This window comes from Mustela putorius, unplaced genomic scaffold (genome assembly GCF_011764305.1).
Source record: "Mustela putorius furo isolate JIRA1106 unplaced genomic scaffold, ASM1176430v1.1 tig00001059_pilon_pilon_pilon, whole genome shotgun sequence".
Classification (NCBI taxonomy): Eukaryota; Metazoa; Chordata; class Mammalia; order Carnivora; family Mustelidae; genus Mustela; species Mustela putorius.
The window spans coordinates 4,421,109-4,434,763 of record NW_025421553.1 but is presented as its reverse complement, the minus strand read 5'-3'; the positions used below and the strand labels follow the sequence as shown (position 1 = coordinate 4,434,763).

The following is a 13,655-nucleotide window of genomic DNA, read 5'->3' as shown; positions in this document are numbered from 1 at the left end:
CTTTTACATTTTTCTTTGTCTTACATCCCATAGCCAGTTCACCCGTAAATACTATTTTCCCTACCGTAAAAATATCCATCTGGGGGCGCCTGGGTGGTTCAGTGGGTTAAAGCCTCTGCTTTCGGCTCAGTTCATGATCCCAGGTCCTGGGATCGAGCCCCGCATCAGGCTCTCTGCTGGGCAGGGAGCCTGCTTCTTCCTCTCTCTCTGCCTGCTTCTCTGCCTGCTTGTGATCTCTGTCTGTCAAATGAATAAATAAAATCTTAAAAAAAAAAGATATCCATCTGCTTCAAACCTCTATCATCACTAACCAAACCTCCATTATCTCTCACTGGAACAAATGCTCTAACTTGTTATTGCATGTCCCTGCTTTTACTCTTTCCATTATCTCTTCACCTCTATAAGATTCAGAGCATCCTTTTTTTTTTTTTTTTTTTTAAATAGATGGTAGGGAGAGGGGCAGAAGAAGAGGGAGAGAGAAAATCTCAAGCAGGTTCCATGCTGTGTGGAGCCCAACATGAGGCTCAGTCTTACAACCCTGAGATCATGACCTGAATCAAAATAAAAAATAAGATGCTTAACTGACTGAACCAACCAGGCTCCCCTTAGAGTATTCTTTTAAAACTTAACGAAGATCATGTCCTTTCTTTCTCAAAACCTTCCAGTTGTGTCTGACCTCTCTCATACTAAAATACCAAATTCTTACCTGGTCAACATGACTCTTTGTAAGCTGACTCCTGGTCATGAGGAGCTCCATTTCATCATCTACTACTTTCCTCCTCTGCCACTTTTCTTTGGCTAAGCTGGCCTCTTTGCTGTCACTCATAACTGAGGGCCTTTATGTTTGCTGTTACTCTGTCTGAAACACTCCTCTTTCCAATCCAAATGGCCGTGTGTCATGTTACTTTGTCAACGAGAACTTTCCTAACCATCCATCTCAAATAGCACCCTTCACCACCCCTGCCCTTTACCTTTTTTCTTCTTCTTCTCTTTCCTTAGTATTTATCAACTCTGACCTTTTATTTCCTTCTTTCATTTTTTAAATCTTCGCTAGAACATGAGCTTTTTAGAGCATAAAGTTCCTAGGAAGTTTATCTGTTTTGTTCACCACTGTGTCCTCATGCCCAGAATAACACCCTACAAGCAGTGGGTGCTCACAAATGTTTGTGGAATAAAGGGATGAAATTAATTTGATACAGATGTATATAGGTTAATAGATGGGATGATGAGAAGATTGTGTTCTCTTTATATTGTGTATACCTTTTCAGTGGATGAGAAGCAAGGCTGTGATAGGACAGTGAAGGGAGGAGGGCGTATTGGATGTTAGAAGAAAGTGTAAAGGGTTCTGTTGCAGAGTGGGGAGCTGTGGGTCCCTTGAGAGTTGGGGTTATAAATTAAAAATGGGACCAGTGAACTGTCGTACATTTTATTTCAGACACTTCAGTTCAGGCACAGACATGGAGCAAAAGAATAGAGTTTAGCCAATTTAAAGGTTTTACCTGGCAAGGCCAACAGATGAAGATAAGAGCAAAGGAGTTGGGGGACTATTCCAACTAATGAACCATGATACCCATGTAAGAACTGAAAAGACAGGAGGTAGAAAGCAGAGGAGTATGAGGTTTCAAATCAGTGTTTTTGAAGTTGTATAATTGATGGTAATGATAAAGCCTGGGATGTGACCATGGGAATGGGTTACTAAGGGAGAGTGGAGGAAGAAATTGTTGGAATTGAAGAAATGGCAAAGAAACTCGAGGCAAGGATGTTGACAAGATCATTCACATGAAAGTTCAAGTTGTTAAGAACGATGACAGGATCAGTGGTTGAGATAAAGTTGCTGAAACATGCTAAAATCTTCAGAATGGGAAGGATAATGAGATAGGAAGATGACTAAAGCAAAAAAAAAGGTTACAAGTCGTGTTGGCTGATGACAGATATTTCAAAGCAGCTGAGATTTTAGGGGGACAAGGGAGGAGAAATTGTTTAGATATAGCAATGGGGAACAAGAGGGACACCTATCCTTCAGGCCCAGTGGTTCATTTCCTATTTGGACAAAAATAAGACACCACTTGAGAAGACGATGGATAAGGTTCATGAGATGTCCAGGTTTCCATTAGGTCAAAAATATAAAGGGAATAATCAAACTTGGTTAAAATTCCATAGTTACTGCAGATACCAGCCTCAGTATTTTTATCCGTACATTGCATTTGGTTTTTACATGTTCAAACCGCAGTGCTTAGCTTTTAAATCCTTGTAGGCTAAAACTGTCATTCTTGAATTTAACAAAGTGCCAGCTGTCAAGTCTTTTCACCAGGCATGTTAGTGCCAACATATACTTGTTGATATGTCAGAAAACAGGATGATAAATTAAGCAGAAGCTATGCAGAAGAGAACTGTTGTGAACATGTAAAGACACTTGTCTGCTGATTTATTTATTCACTAATAATTTGTATTTTGCCTTTTCCCACAAATTTTTTGAGGAGCACAGTTCTGTACTTCACATCATGTTCTCCAGTCATTGTTCAAGCCACAAATGAGCCTAAGAAGCCAGAGAAGGAGTAGAGAGACAAACAAGATTTATGGTCTCAATCCCCACAAAGAACATGAGATGAAGCTGAGCATTTGATGTGGAAATGCCACTGTATTTGACTGAATCCTGGAAGTAGAGCAGTAGTCTCTACTCCTCCAGGTTACCCCAACTCACCAAGAGTATTTAAAATCCCAGAGTCCAGATCCAGGCCACATCTGAGATGCCCAAGTAGCTCAAGTCCACCAGAAATCTGATGTTAAAAAAATCCTCTTTTTCTCAATTCCTTTACCACCTCTGCCTCCATCCGTCGTTCTCATAGTGCAGAAACTGGTTTCCTTTTCTTTCCCTAAATCCTCATTAGTTATTTTTCATATATTTTTTAATCTTTTCTCCCTTCTTTTCTGCAACCTTCTCAGCCCCAGCACAGGAGTGTATCTGCTATATATCATAATGAAGCGTCCATGTTTGATTAACTGTATTCCAATGGTGGAGCCTTTTTCTCTGATGTTGCTCTAGAATAAAGCATTTATCCATTTCTTTTTTCCCCTCCATGGAGAAAGATAGTACAATTGGGATTTCTTTCAATATTAAGGAATCTTGAGTTCTGTGGAGTTTTAAAACTATATACATCTGTATAATAACTACTTTTAAGAAATTGTTTTATTAATTTTTTCTTATGTGTCATCTTCAAAAATGCATTTTATGTTGAAAGTATTTCAAAAGCCATTAAAATTGGATGTTCCAAAGGTTATTTTAGAGGATGAAAGGAGATATTTCTTTGAATATTCAGAGCAATTTAAATAGAGGAGCTAAAATAAGTTTTAAGAAAAACCCCATGTGCCCAATCCATTTCAAATTGGCAACTAGAACAATAAAACAATATAAGTGGAAGACAAAGCTCTTAATGATTTGCAGTAAAATGCAATAAACTAGAGAGGCAGGACTGTAATCCCATGATTGTCAAGCCGGTTTACCTTATGACAGATAAAAACTCAGGAAGGCACTGTGACTGAACAAACTCCTTTGGGCTTCTTCAGATTTCTTCTGTTGTCCAGTCTTCTAGACCCAGGAGAGCCTGATTGCCCACTGTCCACTGCATGCATTTATGCCAACCAGACACACAGCTGAAACTTCTAACCCTTCCAGCAATTTCTGGATTTGGATGAGATACAATACCTCATGAGGAGGAGTATGGCATCACAGCTCCAAAGAGATTGGATGTGCAACCTAAAAGTCTGGAAAAGTTAACACTGTAGAGCCACATTTCACCTGTGGGCAACAGGAGAAGTGAGTTCCAAGGCAAGGAGATTTCTGCCTCTTTCTTATGAACTTCTTCAAGGCACAGTGGCTTGGTACAGTTCCTCTGGACAAGTACTCTATGCCAGGTGGATGCAACTGCCCATAGGACCTGCTGTTTCTTTATGACTCATTGTGACACTGTAACAGGTGTGCTGACCACGTTGTGTCACCTCTAACTTTGCTGGACGTCCCTGTGACCCTGCTGCACCTTCTAAATAAAGCACCAGCATGTTGATCCTTGCCTCACATTTGTTTGCTGGAGAACGTGGCCTAAAATATATCTCCTAACTCGGGATTTTAGTAATGTACGTTATATATTTTGCAATTGTGAATTATTAGTAACAAAAAACTACCATTCTTCAAGGTATTTTATTAATCGTGAAGGTAATTTTACGGGTTTCAGTTTTGTAATATTGATTTGTTAAAGCCATCTGTTGATGCTTCTGAAGAACTAATTACAGTACCACTTGGAAGCTAATTTCAGGTCACAATAATGACTGTCCAGATAGCTAGCGGCCCAGTGACTTTTATGGTGATCTTGACAGTTATTTTCTAGAAAAACATCACCAATTCTCAGTGGCAAGGTCAGGGTTCAGGACCTCTCTTGGCCTTCCCAAGGGCTTGGAGGGGGGAGGTAGAACCCAGAATGAAACATTAGTTTCCAGAACAAGGGATGATTGGAAAGACGTGAGATGATATGGTGGTGAAGATATACACCTGTGTGACCTTCAAGATGTGATACCCATGGAGGAACCACTCTCCAAAATAGGACCACCTAGGAAGCCTGAGACTTCGTTTCAGAAAGATAGCAAGTGGTCCTCAGTTTATCTCTCTGGGAAAGACTTTCTGACCTCAATCTTGTTTTGTTCTGGCATAACACTCATTTTTCTGACCATTTTTCTTTGTCAGTGTCTTCCTTTCAGCCTTACTTGCTCTTGGTTTCTTTGGTTGACATCACTTTGACTTGTAGTCCAGGTTTTTCACTCAGTTTCTTCTCTTTGGATTGGTTTTTAATGCTCCATTTTTCTCTGAGATCCCTCTTCTAAGATTCTTACCTGCATCTCCCTTCTCAGCCTCCTCTGAAGTTGTGACCATCACGTCATTCAGCTGGGACTCTAGCATTAAACAGAGGAGAGAGGAGACTGTTTTCACATTTTTTCTTTCATTTAAATTATTACTAAATTTTTGTTCTTTTCTATCTGTTTTCTATTTTAAATTGTATGATGTCAAATATTCTGGAATGGTAGTTCTCAAGGGGGGGCGCCTGGGTGGGATAAGCCAGTGGGATAAAGCCTCTGCCTTCTGCTCAGGTCATGATCAGAGGGTCCTGGGATCGAGCCCCGCATCAGGCTCTCTGCTCAGCAGGGAGCCTGCTTCCTCCTCTCTTTCTCGCTGCCTCTCTGCCTACTTGTGATCTCTGCCTGTCAAATAAACAAATAAAATATTTTTTTAAAAAATAGTAGTTCTCAAGCTTTTGGGCTTTAGGAACCCTTTATACTTTTCAAGTTATTAAGAACTCCAAATAACTATACACATTTATTATATTAGAGATTAGAACAGAATTTTTAAGAGTATTTATTAATTAAAAGCAAAGAGGGACTCCTGGGTGGCTCAGTTGGTTAAGCAGCTGCCTTCGGCTCAGGTCATGATCCCAGCGTCCTGGGATCGAGTCCCACATCGGGCTCCTTGCTTGGCAGGGAGCCTGCTTCTCCCTCTGCCTCTGCCTGCCATTCTGTCTGCCTGTGCTTGCTCTCTCTCCCTCTCTCTGACAAATAAATAAAATATTAAAAAAAAAAAAAAAGCACAGCAATAATAAGCCCATTACATTTTAACATAAATAGTATTTTTGTGAAAGGTAACTATATTTTCCAAAATTAAAATATGAGAAGAGTAGCATTATTTCAAAAATCTCTTTACTATCTGGCTTAATGGGCGATAGTTTGAGAGAAAAAAAGAGGAGACAGTTTAATTCCCATCTGTTTCTGCATTCGATTCATTGTTTTCTTTCAAGTATAGATAAAAATCTAGACTCACTCAAATATGCAACTGGAAAAGGGAGAGCCTCATATATGACCCTCAAGAATCTCAGGGACCCTAAAGGGTTCTCCCGTAACACTTTGAGAACCACTGATCTGGAGTTCACTGGGAGAAATAATTATCCTTTTCAAAATTGTTTATTAAAGAGAAATTAGTTCTGAATTCAAAACAAATAACTACATGAGAAGATTGCTAGTTCAGATAATCCGATGTATTTTCACTGTTTCCAGAGTTCAGATAAATTAACTGTCAAGGAACTAAAGCATAATAAAAAGTTTAAAAAGACATCCCAATATGTAATAAATGAGATATAATGTGGTAAAAAAAATAAATACTTAAAATGCGTATTTGTATTAGAAAAACTTTTGTTTAATATAAATACATCATATGAAAAAATTAAAGGATCTTATTTATTAATTAAATTAAAGGATGTATTTTATATTGATTAGAAATATACGAAAACAAGGGGGAAAACTTATATTACATAAACTAAATGTGTAGAGAGAAAGATAAATTTGAATACTAACAGTCTTTTTGACTATTTTTGAAACATTTTTATTATTGAAGTATCATTGACACACAATGTTACATTAGTTTTGGATGCTAACAGTCTTAAATAAACACTCCAGTTCTTTCTTTTTTACTTAAAAATTTTTAAAAAAATTATGCAATTATGAAAAATATATTTATCTTGTGAGAAAATCTTTATTAAGACGAAGAGAAGATTATGATAAAAACTATCTATTCACTGAATGACTCTTATATGAGACATCTCAAATAGTCCAACTCATACAAGTAAACAATAGAATCATGGTTACCAGTGGAAGAGTGAAGGGGGCAATGGGGAGTTGCTCAACGGGTATAAAGTTACAATTTTACAAGATGAGTAAGTGCCAGAGATCTGTCATACAGAATTCCTATAGTTAACAATAAAGTCTTGTGCATTTAAATATTTAAGGGGGTAGATCTCATTTTAAGTGTTCTTACCACAAACACACATGGTGTCCGTGCACCTATGTGTGTGCAACATGAAAGGACACAAGAAATTTTTGGAGGGTATGTTGATTACATTGTGGTGATGAAAATATAAGCATATACGTATGTCCAAACTCACCAAATTATATACATTGATTATATGTGGGTTTTTTGAGTACTAATTATACCTCAATAAAACTGGAAAAAGTAATAAAAATAATAATTTTAAAAATAATCTGTATCCAAATTTTCTTCATAACCATCTGCAGAAACTGAACTAGACTGTGAGGCAAGAACTCTTGGGAGGAGATCTGTCAGCGTCATCTGCCTGTGCTAGCAATGCCTCTCTTACTCAGAGATTTCATTTGATACAAATAGAGATTACGCTGAGTGAAATAAGTCAAGCAGAGAGTCAAGTATCAAATGGTTTCACTTACTTGTGGAGCATAAGGAATAACATGGAGGACTTTGGGAGATGGGGAGGAGAAGGGTGTTGGGGAATATTGGAGGGGGAAACAAACCATGAAAGACTGTGGACCCTGAGAAACAAACAGAGGGCTTTGGAGGGGAGAGGGTGGGGTGTTGGGTGAGCCTGGTGGTGGGTACTGTGGAGGGCACGGATTGCATGGAGCACTGGGTGTGGTGCATAGACAGTGAATTTTGGAACACTGAAAAAAATTTTTTTAAACAAACAAAAAAAACTAAATAGAATATAAAAAATGGTTACTGGTAGCGACAGACCCTATCTTCTCTTGCTCTCACAATTCCAGAGAAAAAGAGAATACCTTTTTCTTGGTTATTTGAGCACAATTTCTAGGGAGGACCCTGATTGGGATGACTTGGGTCTGGCAGTATAGCCCTGACCCAGTCACGGTGCCCAAGGAAGAGAATTCAGATTGAATTGGCTGGGTTATGTGCCCATCTCTCTGTGAGAAAGGCAGTGAAATGACTGACAGCTCCAATGGGTTTGGGACAGGGATTCATAAAAGAAAAGAAGAGGAGGAGACATGTTGAGATGAACTTGTGCCTTAGTGGTGTGGGTCGTGATTTTTGAAATAAGGCCATGCAAAAGGTTTGACAAGTTGGAATCCGCATTTTTAACTAGTTTGACTTTATGTCTGGAGCAGAGAAGAAAGACATACAAGTGAAAAGGGGTACGGGGGGGGGGGGGGTAGGAAAAAAACACAAAAAGCTTAAGAATAAGCCTCTCTGCCAAATACCTGACTCACCAGGTGGTTATTGCTGGTTCTGATTCTCTGCCAAAGTTAAGGATTTCTAAAGTGGGAGTTTCTTTCAGTTTCTCTTTTTTCGTTTTCCTTCTAGGTGGACAAAAAAATTGTAAGAACTGAGATAGGAGTGCTTCTTCGCCTCTCACATCCAAACATTGTAAGTGGTTTTTAATCTACTATTTCAAATAATCTTCAGACTTACAGACTGGGATTTTTGTTCTTCGCTGCCCGTGCTGATAATAAGAAGGGGATATTTCTACCACAAATAAGTAGCCACCATGGCCTACCTCCTGTCCTCATCTAACCACATTTTTCATTTCTTTAGCTGAATAAATCTTAAAAATAATACCACGAAAAAGAATTTCAAAATGGACAGATCAGCAATATATACCATATTTGTTTGCATGTATAAAAGGATAACTAAAAATTGAGGAGTTTTGTTTCACTCTAATAAAACACTGGCCTTTTCCTTTTGTGTGCCTATCTTATTAATGTGCCGTTGCTGAAAAAGCCTGTGAAGAAAATGCATTGCTTTCCAAAGTCATTTTAATCTCCCTTGAGATTATCTACTTCAGAAACAATGTGAAGATTCACATAAATGATGTACTTGAATGGGAAAAATCAAATGTCCTCAAAAGCTCTGCTCTAGGCTGTGTCCAGACAAAGGCATTGAGAGAAAGGTCTGGCAAAAAGCTTTCTTGAAAAAAAAAAAAGAAAAAGCTTTCTTGAGCCAATGAAGTGAAAAGAACAAAATCATTTTCCAGGCTATAACTTGAATTCAGCCAACTACTTAAAGAAAGAATTTTACTCATTTCTTTGAGAAAGCTGTGTTGTCCAGGAGGATGACTAACCTGCAATGCTTACTTAGGCTACAAGCAAATTGCTTAAAACTTAAATATGGGTTAACAATGCAGGCAGCTAAAACAGAAAACTTGAATATGGTAGTCTAAATAAATATTTTCTTTATGTTATAATCGGAAGGCAGGCAGTTGCTAGCATTGGTTTAGCTCCTCAGTGATGCCATTCAGGACTTAGATGTCTTCCATCCTCACACTTTCCCTTCATGGTCCTAAATGGCTGCTCCACAGTCTTCACAAGTCTTCAGGCCTATACTCTAGAGAGAAAAAAATTGGAAAGGCCACACCAACAGAGTATGGAGAGAAGAGGAGAGATGGAGAGGCTTTTCCGGAATTTACAGCAGCAGCAGAATTCTCTTCAGATTTATTGGCCAGAGCTAACCATAAGATCACCGCTCTTCACTGCATGGAGGTTGGAAAATTAGGGAACAAAGTTATCATAAATGGCTTAGACCGATCAAGACCCGTAATTTGAGGCTAGGCACCTTTCTTCCCTAAACAAAATCTGTTCGCAATAAAGTAGGGGGAAGGAGCTTTGGGTAAGTAATAAACAAAATTTACCACATACAATCAATCACCACTTTTACATTATCCATCTTTTTCTTTCAACGAAAAGCCAGTGTTGAATTTTCTTAAATGTAGATCAGCGCTGGTCACTAGATTCTCTTATATGCTGAGGAAAATATCCAGAATTGGATGGATTATCTGAATGTGATGAAATCCTTCTATAGTCAGTCAAATCAATGCCATCACTACTTTTCTAAGGATCTCTTTATCTACCAGCAATTTTTTTCCATACAGACCTTTTTTTCTTTTCTTTTTTTTTTTAAGATTTTAATTATTTATTTGAGAGAGAGAGAGAGAGAGAATGAGAGAGAGAAAGAGAGCATGAGAAGGGGGAGGGTCAGAGGGAGAAGCGGACTCCCTGCCAAGCAGGGACCCCAATGTGGGACTTGATCCCAAGGTTCCAAGATCATGACCTAAGTCTAAGGCAGTCGCTTAACAAACTGAGCCACCAGGCAGGCACCCCAGACTTTTTTTCTGAAGAAGAAGAAAATGTTTTTATTAATTAAAACATGAAATTGACATGACAGACTTTAACCTGGTCCCATTCTGCCTCAGATCCCAAATCCAAGTTCCCTTTCTAGAGAAAGAGGCATTTACATCACTAGGAACCATGACTTTTTCAAATGGTTCAAGAAGTTTTGTTTGCTTGCTTTTGTTTTTTAGTTCTGGAGAAATTCAGAAATTGTGATGTTTTGGCAAAATTTGGAAGTGTTTCTAAGGCAGATGTCTTTCAACTGTCAAAAGAAAAAATATAAAAACTCAAAAGGACCTTTAAGGAAATGAGGTAACAGATAAAAACAACCAGAGAGTGACAGATGGCTTCTTGTTACAGAATGTGGGACCTTTATTGACAATGATCCAATATATTACTATTACAAAGAGTGTTGTTTTGGTCACTAGCTTTTCCTAGAAAGTTGAAAATAAGGAATTTATTATTTATTTTTAAATATCTTTCCCCAGATAAAACTTAAAGAGATATTTGAAAGCCCTACAGAAATCAGTCTGGTCCTAGAACTGGTCACAGGAGGAGAACTGTTTGACAGGTGAGTTGGTCCTAGAAATCTAACCAGAGAGAGGTTTTGCTTCCAGGCACCAAAGAGTATCAAGGGGAAATTTCCCTGAAGATTTTCATAATGACACATCATGCTACTTGATAAATTCTACTAAAATAAATCATAACAGGAGTACAGAATGGAGAGAGTGTTACTTGCTATGATGTGGGTAGGTAAAAATTTGCCTTGCTTAGTGAGTAAAAAAAAAAAAAAAAAAACCACAGTAATATCAGTTTACTTTTGCAAACATTAACTTTCCCAATAAAAACAGATTTCTGAAGTCATTATAAATTTAAACTTAATGGCAGCATTTTGATGAAAATTATAGGAAGTTAAACACATAACAGTATTCTCTGTTAGGATTCAAAAGCTCATAAAAATCAACATTCTTCAAATAATTACTTCTAGGCCTACTTTCTCTAGTAGGCTGTTTAGAGTTCTCAGATGCAGAATAAAATGCTCTGTTATTTCCAGGGACAGCCAGTTTTAGTTGTCTGTTCATATGCTCATCACTCAAGACAGAGTTGGAGTTTGGCAGGAAGTTATGTCTAAAAATTTGATAGAGCATAATATAGGCAAATAATATGTAGAAGAGACACAACATTTTAGTTTTAAGCACAGCTCTTTGCTGTGCTCATTGGGGTAATAAAAAAAAAATAATGGAATTGGAAGAAGGCAAAGTGACTAAGTAGGTATGTATTAGAAATGGTTAGAAGCTGTGCGCTGATACAAAATTCTTGTATCAGAATAAGAATAAGAATGGGTTAAGAGAGGAGTGGGGTGCAGAGAGAAGACAGGAAAAAAATTGAGGGAATTGGTGATAAAGCCTGAGTGCCTGGAGCACAGTCAATTCTCAGTAAGTGTTCACTGAATGAATGAGCATCACTGTAATGAATGGACTCCCAGGAGAAAGATCTGCAGGGAATAGCGTTAGAATGTGTTGGGAAAGGAGTTCTCCTTTCCAACTCTACCCAGTTCAGTTTGCTGCCTGTTTCAAGAGCTTCCAAAGGTATTCATGTTGGTTTTCAAAGGGTCTGTCTGTTTTTAATGTTCCCCAGTACAGATTTGGATCTTCCGATAGCAAGGAGTAAAGTGGTCCAGTTTGATTGGAAGTACACATATATATCTTCAACAGATATATAATTTTGCACATATATACATTGAAATTTTCTTAGAACAAGTTATGTGAATTATCAGACTTTAAAAATTGTAACATTTTAACTCTATCCATACTTTACAAATAAATGAACCAACTTTAGGAAGTGAATATCAATAGCCTGAAGACTTACACTTCTTGTGGCAGTTGGCTGATAGTCATTTGGATTCATGATTCTAGAGCCTGACTTAAAAGGAAAATACTTAACCTGTGATTATTGGTTTACCTCTCTGAAACTCAGAACGAATTTGAAGTGGGTCTATGCTGCTAAGGAAGCTGAGACACTGACCCCCAGAATAGTCTTGTTCTAAGATCATCACGTTCACTCGTGCTTAGTGAAGACTCTTCTGCTGTAAATGTTAACAGAATTGGCCAGAAATGGCTTCTTTTTCCACACCTCTATAGCTAACTCTTTCATAAACATATTTCTTCTTTAGACACATTAATTTATAGTTAGATCTTGCTGCCTTTGGAGCCATGAGTTCTCTCTAGGGAGAACTAACATTTCTCTGCTAATTATGGTCTATCAGAGAGAAATACTATGTTCTCCAATTTTAAGTAACTGCGGGACAGGAATGTCACACTAATGCCATCATCTACCAGTAGCACTAACTATTTACCTACTTACCTGTATTTGTTCAAATTATTTTGGAAGCAAGTCTCTGTCCCTCTCCAACCTTTATTTTATGAAAAGATTCTGGTTCTCTCATCTCATAGTCTGATTGATGTGATAGGATAGAGTTAATTTAGCTCTACAAAAAAAAGAAAAAACTAAATATTGTTGATCAATTTCATTTACAGAGATAAATGGATGAAACATTCAGGTTTAAGAGAAGACATCTAAAGAATGGCAGACAGCCAGTAAAGCACTCAATCACTTATAAACTCTTAGCAGTCTTAGATCATAGACTCTTTCCCCCCTCCAAATGTTGTTGTCCATATATCTGTTGCCATATCTGAAATGAACTTGGTTTCTCCATTAGGTTACTTAATTCTATAGTCATCTTTAAAACTGTGTCAAGCCTAAAATATATCCTACATTATTATCCATGTATTGCTTTCTTTTTTGAGAGTTAAAAATCATAATATGGTCTCCTTTTCGTGTACTTAGGTCAAAACCAAATTCATTCAATTGTGATGATCAAAATTCATTCCTGTTCTAGTGATGATGTTAATAGTTTCTAATGAATGAACTAATAGAGCAATTAATGAAGAAATAATTATGTTAGTCCATTATAGTTAAAGGTTATATTTATTAGCAAAAATTCTATTCCATGATGCTCCTAGAAAATTAAGCATAGTAAATCCAAGTGGAATCTGCTGTTACATGTTAAATATGAATAGTAAATTGCATAGGGCAATTGATGAAAATTTTTGGAATAAAGTCAGTGATTTTTTTTGTGTTCAAGAAAATCTCCCCAAAAGCCCTTTATGAAGTTATGATAACCATGGGAAAAAGAAAGCTCTAGAGGTTTTCTGTTTCATCCTTCTCAATCTCCTCATAATTCTTAGAAATACGTTGTATTTTTAAGTGGACACAATGTGAGGTTGTTTGCTTTAAGAGTAGGTTTTCAATTTTTTCCAGAAAATGATTATATCTTAAAGCAGCTAATTTAGCAGTATCCTTACACTCATCTGATCAAATTTTTGAAGAGGTATTTTTTCTCCTGATTTTTGTCTGACTCCAGTATCAGAATATATTATGGATTTTTAAATTGTCTTTTTTTCTGTTTTCTCCTTGGGTTTTTACTTGCCTGATTATGCTTGTTCAAATGCCAAACATTATGTATAAAAGATTTTGGAATATGAGGCTTTAAATGTTGTAACCTTCCAAAAAAGCAGATTTTCTTTTGCAGGCAGTTAAGGTAAGGAGCAGATAGATCACTTTAATCCAATCAGATATTGGGTTGATTCAAAGCTGGGCTTCCTGAAGGCAGATCTATTTCTTGTCAACTC

The 13,655-nt window shown here is 37.3% G+C and overlaps 1 protein-coding gene across 4 annotated transcripts in view; it reads left to right on the top strand.

Moving 5' to 3' along the window:
* The window catches only part of CAMK4 (calcium/calmodulin dependent protein kinase IV), a 232,289-nt gene that overhangs the window by 131,481 nt on the left and 87,153 nt on the right, over positions 1-13,655 (top strand). For all 4 annotated transcript variants that reach the window (XM_045087141.1, XM_045087140.1, XM_045087142.1 and 1 more), the window contains 2 exons: positions 8,162-8,224; positions 10,452-10,534. In XM_045087141.1, coding sequence (XP_044943076.1) covers positions 8,162-8,224; positions 10,452-10,534 — 146 coding nt within the window. The remainder of the gene's footprint in view (positions 1-8,161; positions 8,225-10,451; positions 10,535-13,655) is intronic.